General features: G+C 38.0%; 1 protein-coding gene across 3 annotated transcripts; it reads right to left on the bottom strand.

The window, feature by feature from the left end:
- Positions 1 to 878: 878 nt before the first annotated feature.
- styk1a (serine/threonine/tyrosine kinase 1a) lies at positions 879 to 15,339 on the bottom strand. Of its 3 annotated transcripts, none has more exons than XM_008281145.1 (11): positions 15,087 to 15,339; positions 14,349 to 14,496; positions 11,666 to 11,721; positions 7,861 to 8,064; positions 7,524 to 7,760; positions 7,013 to 7,194; positions 6,273 to 6,347; positions 5,708 to 5,922; positions 4,507 to 4,547; positions 4,268 to 4,364; positions 879 to 1,318 (listed from the first exon to the last, which is right to left on the bottom strand). In XM_008281145.1, exons 3-11 carry the CDS (start codon positions 11,718 to 11,720, stop codon positions 1,123 to 1,125), a joined length of 1,302 nt encoding a protein of 433 aa, XP_008279367.1. In that variant the 5' UTR covers position 11,721; positions 14,349 to 14,496; positions 15,087 to 15,339; the 3' UTR covers positions 879 to 1,122. The 3 variants fall into 3 exon arrangements, with proteins under 3 accessions (XP_008279367.1, XP_008279368.1, XP_008279366.1); XM_008281146.1 differs by having other exon boundaries at positions 14,349 to 14,406; XM_008281144.1 differs by lacking the exon at positions 14,349 to 14,496.
- Positions 15,340 to 16,638: the final 1,299 nt, after the last annotated feature.

Below are 16,638 nucleotides of genomic sequence, written 5' to 3'. Positions count from 1 at the left end.
TTTGCATCTGTGATTGACAGTGTGACACAACACGGCAGCCAACACAGATGTGAATGGGTTCATGAGACCAGGACTTTTTTTTTTTTTTTTTTAAATCACTTTGATCTTTCTCTCTGAGCAATAATTACACATAGAAACATTGCTGAATTCACATCATTTGTGTGTATGGCAAGTTTGTCAGAAGGTCTGATGTAGAAAATCAGTAGTTTCGTTTATAAAAACCTAAAAATGAGAACAGCTTCTTTGGGAACCTGGCTATTATAAGATACAGCATAAGTGAGCGCAGAGCAGGAGCGAAGAAAACATGTAAATAGGTTACATAAAAACACAGTTACTTTGCCAGTTCCTTGTTAATTGTTTGGAAAATCAAAGTTTCCACCATCTCTGAATGTCTCTCAGTGTGCTACACAACTCTGACCTGCAGACATATGATGGCAACTAATTGTACCGTTAGCCATAAAAGCTGTACAATGCACTAACGGTGAGGACTTTCCTATTGTTTTGGGAACATTGCGATGAAAAATAAAGGTTAATCCAAATCAGTTCTTAAGATGCTGGTAGTGCATGAAGACTCTTCTGTTCACCTTTGCAACTGAAAAACTTTTGTGGTAACGTTTTACAGCAAAGAACTAGAAGTAGAGAGAATTTGATGACAGTGTCACTGTCAGATTTTCTCTTGGCGGATAATTATTATTCTTAGATTTTTTTTTTTTCAAAATGTTAATGACAACTGAAGCAATGTGCATTTGAATGCATCCTATTAATCTCTAATTCTGTGTTGTAATGATGCAAAAAGCTTTCAGGTCCCAAACAAAATAGGGGCAGAATCATTCCATGGTCCATCAAAAAGGAGAAACTAACCTCTGCTCTTAACTTGATATGGTGAAACAAGTATTGTTTTTTATTTTCAATCGTCTTTCAGGTGACAATAGTGATTGTTTACACAAAACCAGACATATTTACAATCAATATATTACTCTTAAAACATATAAAGTGATTGTGCTTCATAATACCAAACAAGTACAAAACAAAAATGGTGATAAGAATTAACAGTGTTGTCCATGTTGGTAATTAAGTTCTCCAATCTTGAAGCAGTCCACATGGCTGGCAACACTCAGCCAATCACAGCACAGCATAGTTGTACGCCTCTCCATATCCCGCCTCCCGCAGGTATTTCTCGAAGCTCATTGGTTCGGGCACTCTGAGAGCCGTCGTCCCATTGGCTGATTGTTCTCCCGCTTGAAGCTTTCTTATCAGCTCGGACATGGAGAGTCGCTGTTGGGGGTTCCAGTGGCAGCACGACCTGATGATGGAGTACCTGCGAAACCAAGTAAAACACGGTGAAACTCAGCGACAGTATTCATATTCAGAGCCACAGTTAGCAGGTTGTTACAGCGTTTGTTCGTCGTGTTGGACCGCTTTTGAAGTCTTTTGGAGCCAACTCAAGATTAGCTAGTTAACCGTTCATTTAGCATAAATGTTTGCTAATGAAATGTCACCTATTGACATGTAGTGATGGGAGGTTATAACCTAGAATGGACACTTGTTTTCAGGTTAATAAGTGAGAAGAGGGATATTATGATTGTTAATAATGCAGACAGTGTAGGTAAACTCTTAATGATGTCTGAAACAGCATTAAAATTTGTTATACTTATTTGTTAAAATCCAAAAACGGGTGATTTTCTTGCTTTTTTTTCCACATGCAGACCACATTAGACCTGGTCTGGATTAAAAATCAGGATTAGATTGTCATACAGTGGCTAAATTCTATGGAAACCACAATAGCTGACATCTTAAACCTTAATTATATTTGTGAAAATGTCAAAAGAGAAAGAAAAGTTAGATTTCACTGCCATTATGAATCTAGACCTCAGTAGAATGGGTCTAGATTTATAACCACAATGTATAAACAGGTCAAATCCGAGCTAGATTGTCTCAGGGAGGCTTAAGATTCTTTAAAACATCAATCCATTATCTATACACCGCTTAATCCTCATTAGGGTCGTGGGGGGCTGGAGCCTGTCTCAGCTGACTTAGGGTGAAGGCAGGGGACACCCTGGACAGGTCGCCAGTCTATCACAGGGCTACATTTAGAGACAGACAACCAAGCACACTCACATTATGGACAATATAGAATCACCAATTAACCTCAAAATGTTTTTGGACTGTTGGGGGGAGCCGGAGAACCCAGAGAGAACCCACGCTGCACACACAGTTTCCGATTTGTTATGCCTTTGTTTTATTTGGGAAAATACTAAAAAGAGCGATTTAACAACTCGTTTTACATGCAGAACCCAGTAGAACAGGTCCAGAGCTGAAACCAAGACATATCGACTGGTTAAATCTGGACTAGATTGTCCTACAGAGACTAAATACTCCTTAAAACACTGTTTCTGATTTGTGAGGCCTTTATTATGTTTGTGAAAATGCAAAAAAAAAAAAGAAGAAAAAAACAAAAAGGGAAGACACCCCTGCTTTTTGCACATGTAGACCACATTTGATCGTGTCTAGATCAAAAAACACTACAAACAGACTGGTCAGATCTTTACTAGATTGTCCCACAGATGCTAAAGATTCTATAGAAACACAATTTCTGATTTGTGAAACAGTTACTTTCACAAATACAATTACCGTATATGTGAAAGTTTATTAATGGGAGATTTCTCTGCCTTTTTCACATAAAGACTACATAATGAGATCAGGTAAGCACAGTCTCTGATTTCTGAAACCTTTATTTTATTTTTGAAAATGTGGAAAAATCAAATCAAGATTTCACAGGCCAGAGACTTTGTTTTAAAAACTCTTAAGCCTCTCTGCCACAACCTTGTCCCAATATGACCTATCTATATATCGTGGTTTTTAAATCTGGACATGGTCTAATGTGGTTGCATGTGGGAAGCAAAACAAAACCGAAATCTCCCATCACAAATTGTGTATTAAAGACATTTTGCTTCGTAGGACAATGTAGTGCAGATTATACCGTACAGTGATTCCAGATCTGAACCTGGTCTAATGTGGTCCAAATGTAAAAAAAAAAAAAAAAAAGATGCGCTAAAGTCTTCCTTGTTTGCATTTTCACAAATAGAATAAAGGTTTTACGAATTTGAAATGGGGTTTAAGACGGTATTAAGGGTTTGTCAAAAATGTCTAATATAGTTTTACATCATTTAAATGTAAAATAAAGGGAGAATCAATCAAACAGCGCTCGAAGTTAGATTTTTTTTTTTAACTTCTGAATGGAAATGGACTTTAGTATTGGAACTAAAAGTAATTACTTTGAGCACTTTGGCACTAATGCTCATGATGCTTAAGATATTTTAAATCTCTTGTATGACTGAATCATGTGTCAGTACAGAAAATAAATTATGCTCGAGGCTTGTTTTTTTTTTCTTACCAGTGTTGGAATTTGTTGATATTTTATACATGCATAAATCAGCTGCACCTCTTAGGCCCTTGGATGCTGTTTATCATTCTGCATTGAGATTTGTTACCAGTGATGATTACAGTGCTCTTCGCTGTGAGCTCTATGTGCAGTTAGTTGGCTCTCCCTCTCTGTGTGGATTGATAGACTCTGGATTTTATTTATTTGTTTATGAGGCCTTTACTGGTCTTTTACCCTCCTTTTAAAGAGGCCCCAGGTGTACCCACTCAAATGACTGAATTACAGGTTCCTGCTGTTTTTCGCTGAGCTTGGGTAATCCAGTTTAGCTCATTGTGCAGCTGAAACCCGGATTAACCTGCAGAACAATCTAAAGCTGGACTTGTTTTTATGCTCAAGGCAATTTAGGTTTCTAGTTTTGTCTTGTTTTACTTCCAGCTTCTCACCTCATTCAGAATCCTAGTTGCTGTTCTTTATTCTTAATGGCGTTATTTTGCCAACTTGCTTTTTAAATATTTGTATTGCTGTTTTTTTCTCAAATTTTTTTGTTGTTTGCCTGTACTTCCTGTTTTTTTGTATCTTTGTTTGACTATATTGCAAATAAGGCCTCTGTCTCAGTGTAAGTCTGAGTTTAAACAAAGGTTGATTGATTATTGACATTTGTCTAAGCACACAGTGGTAAAAAAAAAAAAAAAAAAAAAAAAAAGGTTATCGTTTTTCTAATAGTTTTGTGGTGTGAGCAGTGCCTGTGATGCCTGAATAAGCGAAAGGTGAAGTGATGCATCGACATGCTGTCAACACAGGATAAGTGGTTGATGAAAACTGCCACTCCTGTGCAATGTTGGCATTGGACAGCTCATAAAAACAGTTTTCTGCTGCTGTTCTTACAGTGAGGTGGAGCATGTGGCTGGCCGTTTGAGATGCTTTCCTCTCTGGAGATGCTGCAGAAGTTCAGTTGCCAAGATCTGAGCAAATGGTGGGTCACCTGAATACATCACAGTATTATGTATTAGACTGATATCCTGTTACAGACAGTTTAGGCATTATATTTATTCTTTGCACTTTTATGATTCATCAAATGAACAACTTTTCTTGGAAAATATGTGTAGACTTTAAAGAATACCCACCTAATGTGACCATTTCATAGAGGAGGATGCCAAAGGACCATCTGTTAGAAATAGGTGGAGAAAGCTACATCAATACAAGGAATTACAATCTACTCTCAGATTGAATTATAAACAGAATATAGAAGAAAAGTGTGAAAATACGAAATTTCTATTCCCTGTGCAGGGTTTTTCTTGGCTCAAAATAGACCCATGGGTGAAGACTAGAGTATAATTGCATAATTGATGAGTCTGTGTTAACTTATCTAAAAGAAATCTGCATTTTCCAGTTATTAAAAAAAAAAAATACAAACATTTTTTTTGTCATGCTCAGTTCTTATCATTTTGGCTCAATATCTCTTTGGGGGGAAACAAAGAGTTCTCTATGCAGGAGAACAACTGCTCTTCTAGTATTTGACCCTCTGAACCTGAAACAGTTTCTGAACGTTTTTTTTTTTTTGCTCTTCTTACATTTTTGCTCACTGTAGGCTCATTTTTCACTGCAATATAAAGTCCCACACCTCTATAGAAACAGCACAACCATGACTAGAAGTAGCGAGAACTTAAACATGTCTTCTGTGCACTACGGCGCACTTAGAACGCCAAGATCATAAAAAAGTAAAACAAAATCAGCATGTCCAACATTTTTCAACTTTTTTTTCAATTTTTACAACTTCAATATTTAATTTCTTTCTGTACTTGTCTCCTTTTTGCACTTTGTTTTTGTCCTTGAACTAATCTGATGAGTTCAAGGATGCCCGAAAGGTAAAAATCTCACTGTTCTTTCATCATTTTACCATTTTTGGCTGATTTAACAATTTAATTTGGTTGGTTTCCTTCTTAAATGATTGCATTTTAAACCTGCTAGTGGGTTTTGGGATGAAAGTAGTGATGCTGGATGTAGCATCTACATGGATTTCCAAACGCAAAATGTGAAGACTAAGATTAAAACCGTTTTTTTCTAGTATTATATTGTTCAGGCTTTTAATTTTTGATTGCATAAAACAGTCCTGCTGATCTTTGTGTAGGAGGTGGGCTGTAAACTGTTGATGTAATCTAGCTGAGCGCTGTGCAGTGGCAGTGACATGTACAAATCAGTACAAACTTAACATCAAGTGAAGTGGGATCTTTGACAGCTCTGTATAGGACATTTCGGTGACTTGTTTAATATTCAGTAGTCTTCAGTGCATTATTTATTATTCCCCCTGAGGACTCGGACACTCACACATCGCTGCCCTGACTGATGATTCTCCTGGCCAATACTTCAGGTGCCTGCCATTTCCTCAGCTCCATGTCCTCCACCTCCCCCGGTGAACCAGCCTGTGTTCTCTTGCGGTAGGCCGGGCCCAATCCCCACAGTTTAGCGGTCAGGTCTCCACCAACCAGAACGCTGCGAGCTCCTATGTTGCCATGGATGCAGCGCTGAGTGTGCAGGTAGTCCTTTATGATGTCCAGAAAAAGACCAGGAAATAAGAGGCATGCTGAAAATACAGTCGTTTAGCGGCTGGCCGTGGAGTAGAAAAAAATCCACACTGCAAGTGTACTACTAAACAGAATTACTTCATTTTGATACATGTAGTGGTTCATTGTGTTTATTCATATTGTTTTGGATTCAGCTGACATTATAGCGCTGGTTAGATTAAAAACTTTCGCAGAATAAAAGCAGATTAGTTTTCAGAAAGAAGAGCAGGTGAGCAGTGAGACAGAGTGAGCTCTCTTCCAAGTACACAAATACAGTTTTTTGATTCATGAAGCAGACTGTCAGAAGGGCAGACAGCAGTTGAACCAACCAGAGCAGAGGCCACTTGTCCTGCCATGGTGAAGATCCTCTTCTCTGTCATATAAGGCTCTAAACTTGGGTTTTCCTTCAGTGAAAGAGAAGCAGAGTGAAGAAATGTGTCAATGTTTTGGACTTGTTTTCGTCAGACAGTAACCTTTTACCTCTCTGTCTGTGTTTATAATCAGCTGCTACACCGGACCATATATATGTCAGGCCAGCGTGCCACTGTGAAGTGTGTCGTGTTACTTAAGGATACCGATTCTCTGGTTTCAGTTGTAGACTATGTTGCTCTCTACTGCCCCACAAAGGCAATCGGGAGTAATTACTTTATCTGCATGACATCTGATGAACATCATCCAGTTAATTTAACTAATTTGGGGAGTTAGTGATATAGTTGATGTTTACTTGTCATTCGTTTCTGAGATTTTAAGTTGCTTCAGTGATAAGGTAATGCATTTTGTGGTTTATTGTACCATTATATGCATTTATCAGCAATACATGACCACAACCAATGCTGCTCTAAATGTTCCCTGATAATATTTTGGTCTATTTGTTTTTTTATTTGCCTGTTTCAGAGTTTAGACAGGGTTAAATAGACTGATTCAGTTAGAGATGATACAAAAAGTGGTAAATTTGGCTAATTTCTGAAATGAACAAGGACCTGCCTTGAAGTTTGTGACTTGAACCACAATGTAAACCTGTCACTTATAGTGTGAATAACATGTCTTGATGTGTAATGCATTGCTATACCTGTCTACAACTCCACAGGAATCCCAGCAGGTCTCTGTGCTGTAGCTCTTCCACCACCATAACTAGAGGCGACTGCACTGAAATGACGCCCAGCAGCGCAGGTATGAAGGGGTGTGGCCCTAGTCCAGACACAAAGGACGCAAACCTCAAAAAGTTCTGTTTCTCACTGTTGTTTGCTGTGTCTGAGGAGGAAGATCAATAAGAGAAATTAACAAAAAATGCATTTAAAAAAAGCAGTTTGAAACTAAAAACATCCTGCTTCACATTTACAGTCACAGTGCTGTATGTTTGAAACTTAGCATACGTTTGACCATAACAAGAAATATAACCCTACTTTATGATCAAATCATTGAGAGCTTTTGAAACTGGAAAGTTACCAGTAACCAGACTAACTTGCAGTTGCTCATTAAAGAGAGAAAAAAAACAACATTTTTTGCACTTCCTTAGCAGCCATGCAGTGAGTAGTTGGACCTCTGTATTAGGGGTGTTGGCTTGGAACAGGTTGGTTTACCTTTCAACACCCTCAGGACGACATTCCTGTTGTCCATTCGGGCTCTGTAGAGGCTGACTGTGTCGCTGGTCTGGATGGCAAAGGTCTGCGGCAGTGCAGTGACCTGGCTGAAGGCTCCATGATGCCTCCCTGTGGACACCTGTGGCGCTGCAGCCAGAGTTGGCCTCACATTCTGCTGCACATGTTGAACTGACATTGGCACCTCTTCATGTTCTAGTGGGTTAATCCCAGGGGGAGCTGTCGAGAGAGACAAAACAATTCAGAGCATGTGTAGTTTGGAAAATTGAAATATAGAACATAAGATTTGAAAAATGGCCACTTGTACATGCTTGCTAACCATCAATGCCCTGTAGGTGGTTTCTGTGGTTGTTCCTCTGTGTGTGTCGATGCGATGAGCTGTTGTAGTGTTGAGGTACTGTGACCAGCCTCCTCTTCCGTTCAGCGCAGTACCTCAGTATAAACAGGGGCACCAGGGTGATCAGGGTGCCCACGAAGAGCAGCGTAGGGACAATGATCACTGCCTGCTGATGCGTCCTTATTACTTGGAGAGAAAGACAGAAGTTGATGTGCTATGCCAGTTCCAGTAACACTGTGCAGTACCAAGAAGAAATGAAATGAAAAAATGAAAAATACTTTATTTATCCCAGAAGGGAAATTCAATCAAAGACAGTCTGAAATGTTGTAGCGGCTTGTTTTTTTTGTTTTTTGTTTTTACTGAACTAAGGAGAGTACAGAAATACACCACAGCTATGACTGTTATACAATTTTTCTAAATACACCATGCCTATGGTTGGCCAGGAAACCCACGAGCAGGTTTAAAAAGTACACTTTTATCATAAAAAGAAACTAAAATTAAAGAATGGATTTTCAGTTGTGAGGCAGTTGTTAAACTGTCATCTATGACATTTCCATTTAATCAGAAAAACTATCTAAATTTCATGGAGGTGCAATACTTTTTATTGCAGTGAAAAATGAGCCCACAGTGACAGAAAAATGTGGCAGGAGTATAAAACACTCAGAAAGTGCTTGGAATTCAGAGAGGCTGGCTGTTGAAAAGGTTGCACTTCCTGTTGACAGGATGTTCTATCTTGACATTACATCATCTTCCATTTATACCAGTGTTAATATGTTGCTCAACAAGACTCAAATCTAGCAAAGGCTTTTAGTGTATGAATGCAACTATCAATTCAGTCACTGTGGAGCTTTTAAAGTCTCTGTCCGGTTGTTGATTTAAACCCTAAAAATTATTTCCATCCACCCCTTTGCTAATCAGTACAGCCCAAGCACACCAGCTCACCTAGAGTCTGTTTAAGCACTGTGAAACTACTTTACACTACAAATTGACAAGTTGTAGTATTGGACTATTTCAGCTGTCCATGTTGGAACCAAACACTGATTCTATGGAAGAGTAATGCTACAGAAGCCCCACCCTGCAGGCTTTAAAACCCTAAAAGTCTAAATCCGAGTTTTTGAGGCTGTCTTCAGTATACTGCTTCCATGGTATTCACTGCTCATTTTTACTTGTAATGTGTCTTCAAACATGTAAAAAACACAATATTGACATGTTAAAACAATGGAATTTAATTGGAGAGAGTGTTAAAGCTCTGTCCATTGTAAAGGTACCAAAAATAGAAAAGAGATTACAAATCTTTTTTCTAGGTTGCAGCTTAGTCATTTGCACGCACAGCTCTTTCTTGAATCCTTTTTTACTCTTATAATGACGCTGCATCATTGCAAGGCATGCGGACGAATGCCACAATTGTTTGTCGCTGTCGCATTAGTGAATTGCTAAGTACCATACTTAACCGATAATGAAACAGCTTTCGTGCTTAATTACTAACATGACACAGTTTTGTTATAGTTAGAGAGTATGACTGGTTTCGATGAGCCAGAATGAGTCACACATTGCTATCCAGAGAATTCAGCACTGACTTTTTAATTATATGCATTTCCTTATTGAGCTACTGAGCCACTGTTATGATCGCTGTGTCTGAGAAGTTTTTTTTTGTTTTTTTAAAAATTCTTTTTCACTCCTACCGTCAAATTGCTATTGCTACGTGCTAACATAAGCAGCAGCTGTCAGATCTATCATTTTGCACACCTCTTGTCGGCATTAATCCGTGTTGTTTGGAAGAAGAAACTGGAATGTGAAGTCACTGATGGTTCTACAAATGATGTTCTGGTTGTGGCACATTCTTAGGTGTGGTTTTGTGTGGTTTGCAGAGAGGCATAAATCATTTCTTGTCATTCTCGATAAAGGCTTGGTTTGAGATTGAACTTTCAACAACACTGTTCCACAAAGACTCATTTTCATGTTGGTTAGCTAAAGACATCCAGCATTCTCATTCTATTCTATTGATAGAATAGACTGAATGAACTATTGTAGGGCTTCTCCTCCTCTTCCTTAGACTGAGGAAACCAGTTCAAAGTCTCAATGTGGAGCTTTGCCCAGCATCTCATTTATTTCTGTGGGCCTAGACCGCATCATAACTGCATATATGTCTTAAATATTTTGCTGTATGTACGTGTGCAAATAGGAAAACAATTTTTATGTTGTACGAAGTAATTATGACAAAAAAGAAATTTTCTTAAATGAGCGAAATCATCTCAGACTTGAACATAAAGGGCATTTTTTTCGACAAAAAATGTTGAATCTCACCAGAGGACTTATCATTTTTGAGACTGGTAATTACATCCTTCACTACATTTTGACTTTTAACAGTCGCTGATCTACATTTTTGGATGTTTCAGCAGGATCTGATGACAAAGACTTGTCAGAACTATGTGTGAATCAGCAGTTAATACTGCTGATTAGGATAGGATTTTGCATTCAGCTGGCAGTTTGGTAGCTGAATAAATCGAAATAATGACACATTTTATTTTTGGTAAATAGCAAGACATTGTAAGGTTGAGTTTATTTTAAAAGTCGCCTTTATTTATTTGACCCACAGAAACTTGGTCTGCTGACTGGTGACCAAGGTGAGCTATATAGATTCATGTCTCATGTCAGTTTTACTTCAGCAGTACGCTTCAGCGTTTTCCTGATGTATTAGATTTACAGTCAAAATGAGGTAGTTGCTGCTATTTACTGTAATGAAAGTACACAGAAGACATATAACCAAAATATTAAATGAGTACAAGAATAAATAGCCAATCACAATCCAGAAAACAAAAGCAAGTTTGCAAGGATGGATGGCAAGGTGCAACATGGATCAGCTAAAGCACTGTCTTTTGTCCTTATTGTTTAATTGTTATCTGACTTTGGCTTGACTGCTAAAAAAAATGCAGATGAATTCTCAAATCCGCATTTGTGTATGACGAGTCTGTCTGATGAAGTTATGGTTATAAAATCAGAATTTTAGCGATGCAGGGCAGCAGCTTGAAAGTGACTTCTAGTTTAATATGTAGTCTTATTGGGCTACACTTAAGTCTCTCTTTCGTCCTCCTTCAATTGTCTGATAACAAAAACTGAAAAATGTTTCTATGAGAACACTTACATAGGGAATACAACATATTGAGATACAGAATATGTGAGCACAGAGAGCAGGAGAGAAGTGAACAGATGGAAAGTGCCACCTGTGTGTTTCTGCATTGTGTTGTGCTGCTGTGGTCTGCCACATCGTAGCAAGCCTTTCTTTTTTGTTCTGGGATCATTTGAAGTACTCCCAGACTTTGGAGACATTGGGTTCTTTGGAAGCTTTTTAACTGAACTGATTCAGGCTCTGCTGCTGCTGCCATTTTAGAAAAATGTAGCTGCAGCTGACAGAAGTACTGGATCCAAATGTCATGAAACAATAATACATTGTGATACTGACGAAACACATTTGTTGTAATGAATTTTAGTAAAAAAAGATAAAAACAGAACATGCAGCACTTTAAAAATATTGATATCAGTGGCGACGTCATCGATTATGCCAACTAATCGTGGCAGCTCTACATCTGATCTGTTGAAATGTGGGCATGTTTCAGATTGGCAGAGAAAGCACAGGATATTTACAGAAGAGATTCGTAATGAGGAATCAACTAGATTAAAGCTGAGACACAGGATTGAAGAGGGTTTGAAGAGGAATGATGGGAAGGGAAAGGCTTGGTGATGATGAAGATTACTAGAGAGAGATTATGAGAAGCATCAGTGTCCTTACTACAGAGGTTGTCGTCCGCCGCACACGAATCGTCAGCCGTAGAGTTGGATGACATGCTGGACAGGAAGAGAAGACCACAGATAGATCAACATTACTATCAGCTAGAGGAACAGATCAACATTTCCTCTGCTCAGCAGCAGCCCTAAATCCTCTAAGCTTAGATAGTCATGCAGCATCTGCCTCTCTAATAACTGTTTCGGAGTTTGAACTGCTGAGAACTACTGAGGAAACAACCAAACCACGTTTAGCAAATACATTCACCATTTGCCTTTTTATCTACACTTACAAAACAAAGTTGACTGTAACCTTTATATGTCTTGAGTCACACAGCAGATAAAGAGTGCTGGACAACTTGTTTTCCACGTGTATACTTAACCAGCTATCAGTTACACACATAATAGAGGAGCAGAGATCAGCATTACCATCGCTCAGCAGTGACCCAAAATCCATAAAAGCCATGAAAGGATAACCTGGCATTCAGCAGCCCGTTAAACTTCTCAAATCACACAGATGACATACGAGACATATTTGATCTCAACGTTATCCTCAAAGTGTTTCATGTGTCTCAGTTATTATTGTTTGGAAAATATCTGTATGCAGGAAAGTCCCTGAAACTGTGATGAATGTGTTTCAACCTTATTAATCCTTGTGTGAGCAATTATTAAGCCTCCAGCAGGTTTGAAAGGCTTGTCATGCTTTAAAAAAATCCCCCAAATTACACCATTTAGAGCCACAACCTGTAAAAACACTAAGAATTATTATTATTATCAACTTTTCAATGGTCTTGAACTACTAATCTGTGACATGATGAAGAAAATCTAAGTTTAAAACTGTGATATTTCATCAGCCACTTTATTCTACATGTCTCATTTAAGAATCTGCCAAAAATGTAGTCTTTGCTCTAACCATATTCTGTAAAACAAACAAAAAAAATCTGCAGTCCTCTCTGCAACCAAGAAGCCATTAGCAGAGAAGAGACAAGAATTGAATTGAAATACATTTAAATTGTGAATGCAAGCACAAAATCACAGGAGAAGTAAGATTAGAATGGCAGCATGTTTTTGTCTATGCAGATATCTCCCGACCGCATTTGACACTGCGTATTCAAAGTAGTGGTCAGTTTTTTTCCCCCCAAATATGCATATTTCCGCAATCACTAATTTGCATATACAAATGAGGAAGTGTAAAGGGAGATGCCCATGTGGAATGCAGGGACGCACTCCTGCTGCTTCCTTGATGCCACAAGCAGAGGCACGAACACTGTTGTTGTCCTCTCCTTCTGATTTGTTTAGCAAATGGGGGATCTCTCGAATGGGGGTTTGCTGAGACTCGGGTGAAACCAACATTATCAGTGTTTTCCTTGGTTTGCTCATTTTAGTATTATTTAGTTTAAGTTATCAATATGTCAGCAGCTACCAAAACTTACATTCCTCTGTCGCTGTAGACCATCTGAATGAACTATTGGGTTGTTGAGCCTCTGTGAAAGTCACTTTAAATTAATTTTATGTGTTCCAATGGTAAAAAGTTTGAGGTGAACTAGGCAGTTACTCTGCATTAACTTGGCACAAGTAGCTCACTATATCAGAAACTAGAAATGGGTGATGAATTACAGAAAAAATTTGAACTCTTGACCCTGACAGTGAGGCGATCTAGTGGCTCTGTTACTCTGTTGGAGGTATTTTGCTGGTGTGGTTTAGTTCCGCTTGACTTTGGAGGCAAGGTTCACAGCAAATCAATGCCAGGTTGTTGTGAGTGTTCACCTTTTATCCTATCATGGAACAGTGCTATCCTGATGGGAGTGGTTTTTTCCACTCCTCTGATCTCGTCCATAGAGCAGGAGGGCTCACTGAATATTTCGCCTGTACCAAAAGCCTACTTTTGTTGTGGATTATATTTTCAAATATTCATTTAGTTAAGAAAAAAGTGAAAAATGTCTATCGGTGTTTTCCAAAGCTCGACAAATGCTTTATTTTGTCCACAGACCAAAGAATTCAGTTTACGACTGTAAGAGAGGAGAAAAAAAAGAGAAAGTATTCGCATGTAAGAGGCTGGAATCAGAGAATTTCCACAGTTTTTCCTTTTCTTTAATAAAATAATAAAATAAATAATAACATCTTACTCTTAAAATATATTTAAAATGTATTTACTATAATATTTTATGAATGTAGTTTTAGTATTTTTCTTGATCGCACTATAAGATAGTAAGATAATTCTATTATTGTAATGTATGTTTGCTCTTGCAGTGGGTTTTCTCTTTACGTTTTGTATGTTTTTAAAGTTTCAAAAGATTCTCCTGATCACAATGCAAGCTCAGAGGTCTTTTCTACACATTTTGTCATCTTTAGTACCTATCAAATATTTTGTCTTATTCCCATAGTTTTAGTCTATAGTTGTTAATTGTACATTAGTCTCTATTTTTACTATGCTGAGACATTTTCCTTTCAATCACTGTAAACTGCTGTTTGATTCAGAAAACAGCACTGCTGCCATCACGCTATGGAGAAATGTAGTTTAACTAGTAATGACCTTGCTTGTATTGACCAGCTGCCCAACACTGTGAAATACAACAATGCTTAATACGTACATTAATCCTTTACTCAACTAATTTATTAGTAATAAAAATCGTTTTTGGAGAAATTTTCTTTATTAAATAATATTTATGGAATACTTGTTCTGTGCCTACCTCGTCGTTCTTTTCTCTCCTCCAAGGTCAGTTTCACCAAACAGTCGAACACCTTAGGCTGTCATAGTGATGTAATGGTATGGTGAGCATCACAGTGTAGACTCGCGTCAAATGTACGGCGCAGGTTTAACGTGTGTTTGTGACTTTCCTGCATGTGGTAATAATGCAGTGTCATCCTCATCTATCAGAACTTGTGACATACGCACACATACACACACCCTTCCAAAGCCAACAGGTGTGTGGTAAGTATTTCTGAAGGCAAAACACAAACACCGACACCGTCCTTTGTTTTTTAGGTTAGATGTCACTAGACCAGTTTGTCTGCATTGTTCCTCACATTGACATGCACCAATAACTCAATTATACACACACACAACTGCATGCCGAACTAAGCACATCTCACTGCACGTAGACACACAATGACAACAGCCTGAAAATATGTTGTTAAAGACACACAGACATACGTGCAAAATGCTCATGCAAAACCAACTGGTGCGTCAAAACACAAACTCACAATGAATATGTTCGCATGCACACATTGCATAGGAAGATGTCATAAATGTTATGTGAGGAGGATATTTGTGGTATCTGTGTGACAGATGCAGTGTTTAGATGGACACATTTTTAACAAAATAGGATCAAACAAACATATATAGATGACAAAATTCATATTCTGTCTCAGATGAAGGGGTTAGTGTTAGCTTCTCTGGTTTGCTTTAGGAGTTATTTTCCTCTTACCTGGCCAGCTCTCTGGGACTACTCAGGTGTCAACCTTTGTGTAATCCTTGTATCCAAAGCATAGTTTGCTGTCCTGCGTGCCATGGAAGTGTAGGGCTGTAAGACAAATTCAGCTCCAGCTTCTCAGTTTTCATGTTGCTGTGAAGTCTGCAGGTCGACACATTTCCACTGTAGATACCAGTGATGTTAGACTCCCTGTTTCTGTTTTGCTGTCACCAGTCTGGTGTGTTTTCTCACTTGTGTCTTCCTTCTTGCCTCTCCCTCTCTCTCTCTCTCTCTCTCTGTCTCTCTCAGGTTGGCCACACCTCCCCCCCCCCACCACAACACTTTTTCCTTGTCACCCTTATCACCTCCACACAGTCTGCCGCCTGCATTGTGTTTGCTGTGTGCGTGTGTCACTGTTCATGTGTTTTTGTGCACACGCTGAGTTTTTTACACGGTTGGCTTCACTTGCCTACGTTGAAAAAAATATGTTTATGGTTATATAGCAATGGAAGTGAAAATTTGTCATTTCCTGTGTGGATATATTTAGACATTTTCAAACAATAGCTTACACACATCAATCATACTAATAATTTAAGTACATAACAAACAGCCGCTGTCGGGATCCACCGTTTATCAGCCTGGCTGACTAACATATCCATGATTCAACAGTTTTCCAATTATTGGTGTTATTTATTTTTTTACTTGTTTTTGATCAAATAAATTCATCGAAAATGTTGCACATTGGCTCTGATACCTTTCACTATCTGTAGGTTTTAGGAGTAAACACATATGTTTGTTTTCAGGGCCCATACTGCTGTTTGGAACAAATATATTTCTAGAAAAGAAAAAGTCAAAATTTAGAGTAACACAAACCTTCATGCAAAACTGTGTTGAAATGCCTTTATTTGCGTATGTTTTCACATATTTAATTGAAAGAGAACTTTTCAACATTTGTTCATTGTTGCTCGTGAATCAGAGTGATGACTACATTTAGACAGAGTGATTGGAGCTAAAGTAGCACATTTTAAAACTCATTTATTTATTTGGTTCAATTTGGTAAATTGGTTTAACAAAGAATGATGCTGATAATTACAATAATGGTAAATATAACAAAAAAAAAACAACCTCTAAATGTATAAAACAAATAAATTAAAACATTTGATGAAAGTTTTGTGTTATATTTTGTGTTATTCTAAAACTCAACTCCAAGATTTTCAGCTTTACTGCCAAAGCACAGTGGAAAAATGAATTGTTGGAACAACTTAAATGAACTGCTTCAAATGGTAATACACAATTGAATTAGGTTTATCTTAGTTAAGTTACCAAGTAATATTAGTGCCACCAGTTCAAGTTAGATGCACTTAAATCATTTGATTCTTCACAAACAAACAGTTTGCATTGCTACACCTTGAAGTTTTCAGTTTTCCATTTGTTTGTGTTTTCGTGACTCTTTAATCCTACTGGCTAACATGGCAGTTCATTTGCAGTGAAAAACTGAAGAAACATGCTTGTCACGAGGCTGAAAGAGATATACACCTAATAATCTCACTTTTCAGAAACTGGAATA

The sequence above is a fragment of the Stegastes partitus genome, unplaced genomic scaffold (genome assembly GCF_000690725.1).
Source record: "Stegastes partitus isolate 25-593 unplaced genomic scaffold, Stegastes_partitus-1.0.2 Scaffold224, whole genome shotgun sequence".
In the NCBI taxonomy this organism is placed as follows: domain Eukaryota; kingdom Metazoa; phylum Chordata; class Actinopteri; family Pomacentridae; genus Stegastes; species Stegastes partitus.
Note: the sequence above shows the minus strand (reverse complement) of the source record. Positions and strands in the feature narration are given on the sequence as shown.

Coding starts and splice junctions, on each gene's coding strand:
- styk1a (XM_008281145.1), bottom strand. CDS start 11,720: ATGTCATCCAACTCTACGGCTGACGATTCGTGTGCGGCGGACGACAAC. Junction 7,761..7,860: donor CCACCTACAGGGCATTGATG/GTTAGCAAGCAT, acceptor CTCTCTCGACAG/CTCCCCCTGGGATTAACCCA. Junction 7,195..7,523: donor CGTCCTGAGGGTGTTGAAAG/GTAAACCAACCT, acceptor CTTCCTCCTCAG/ACACAGCAAACAACAGTGAG.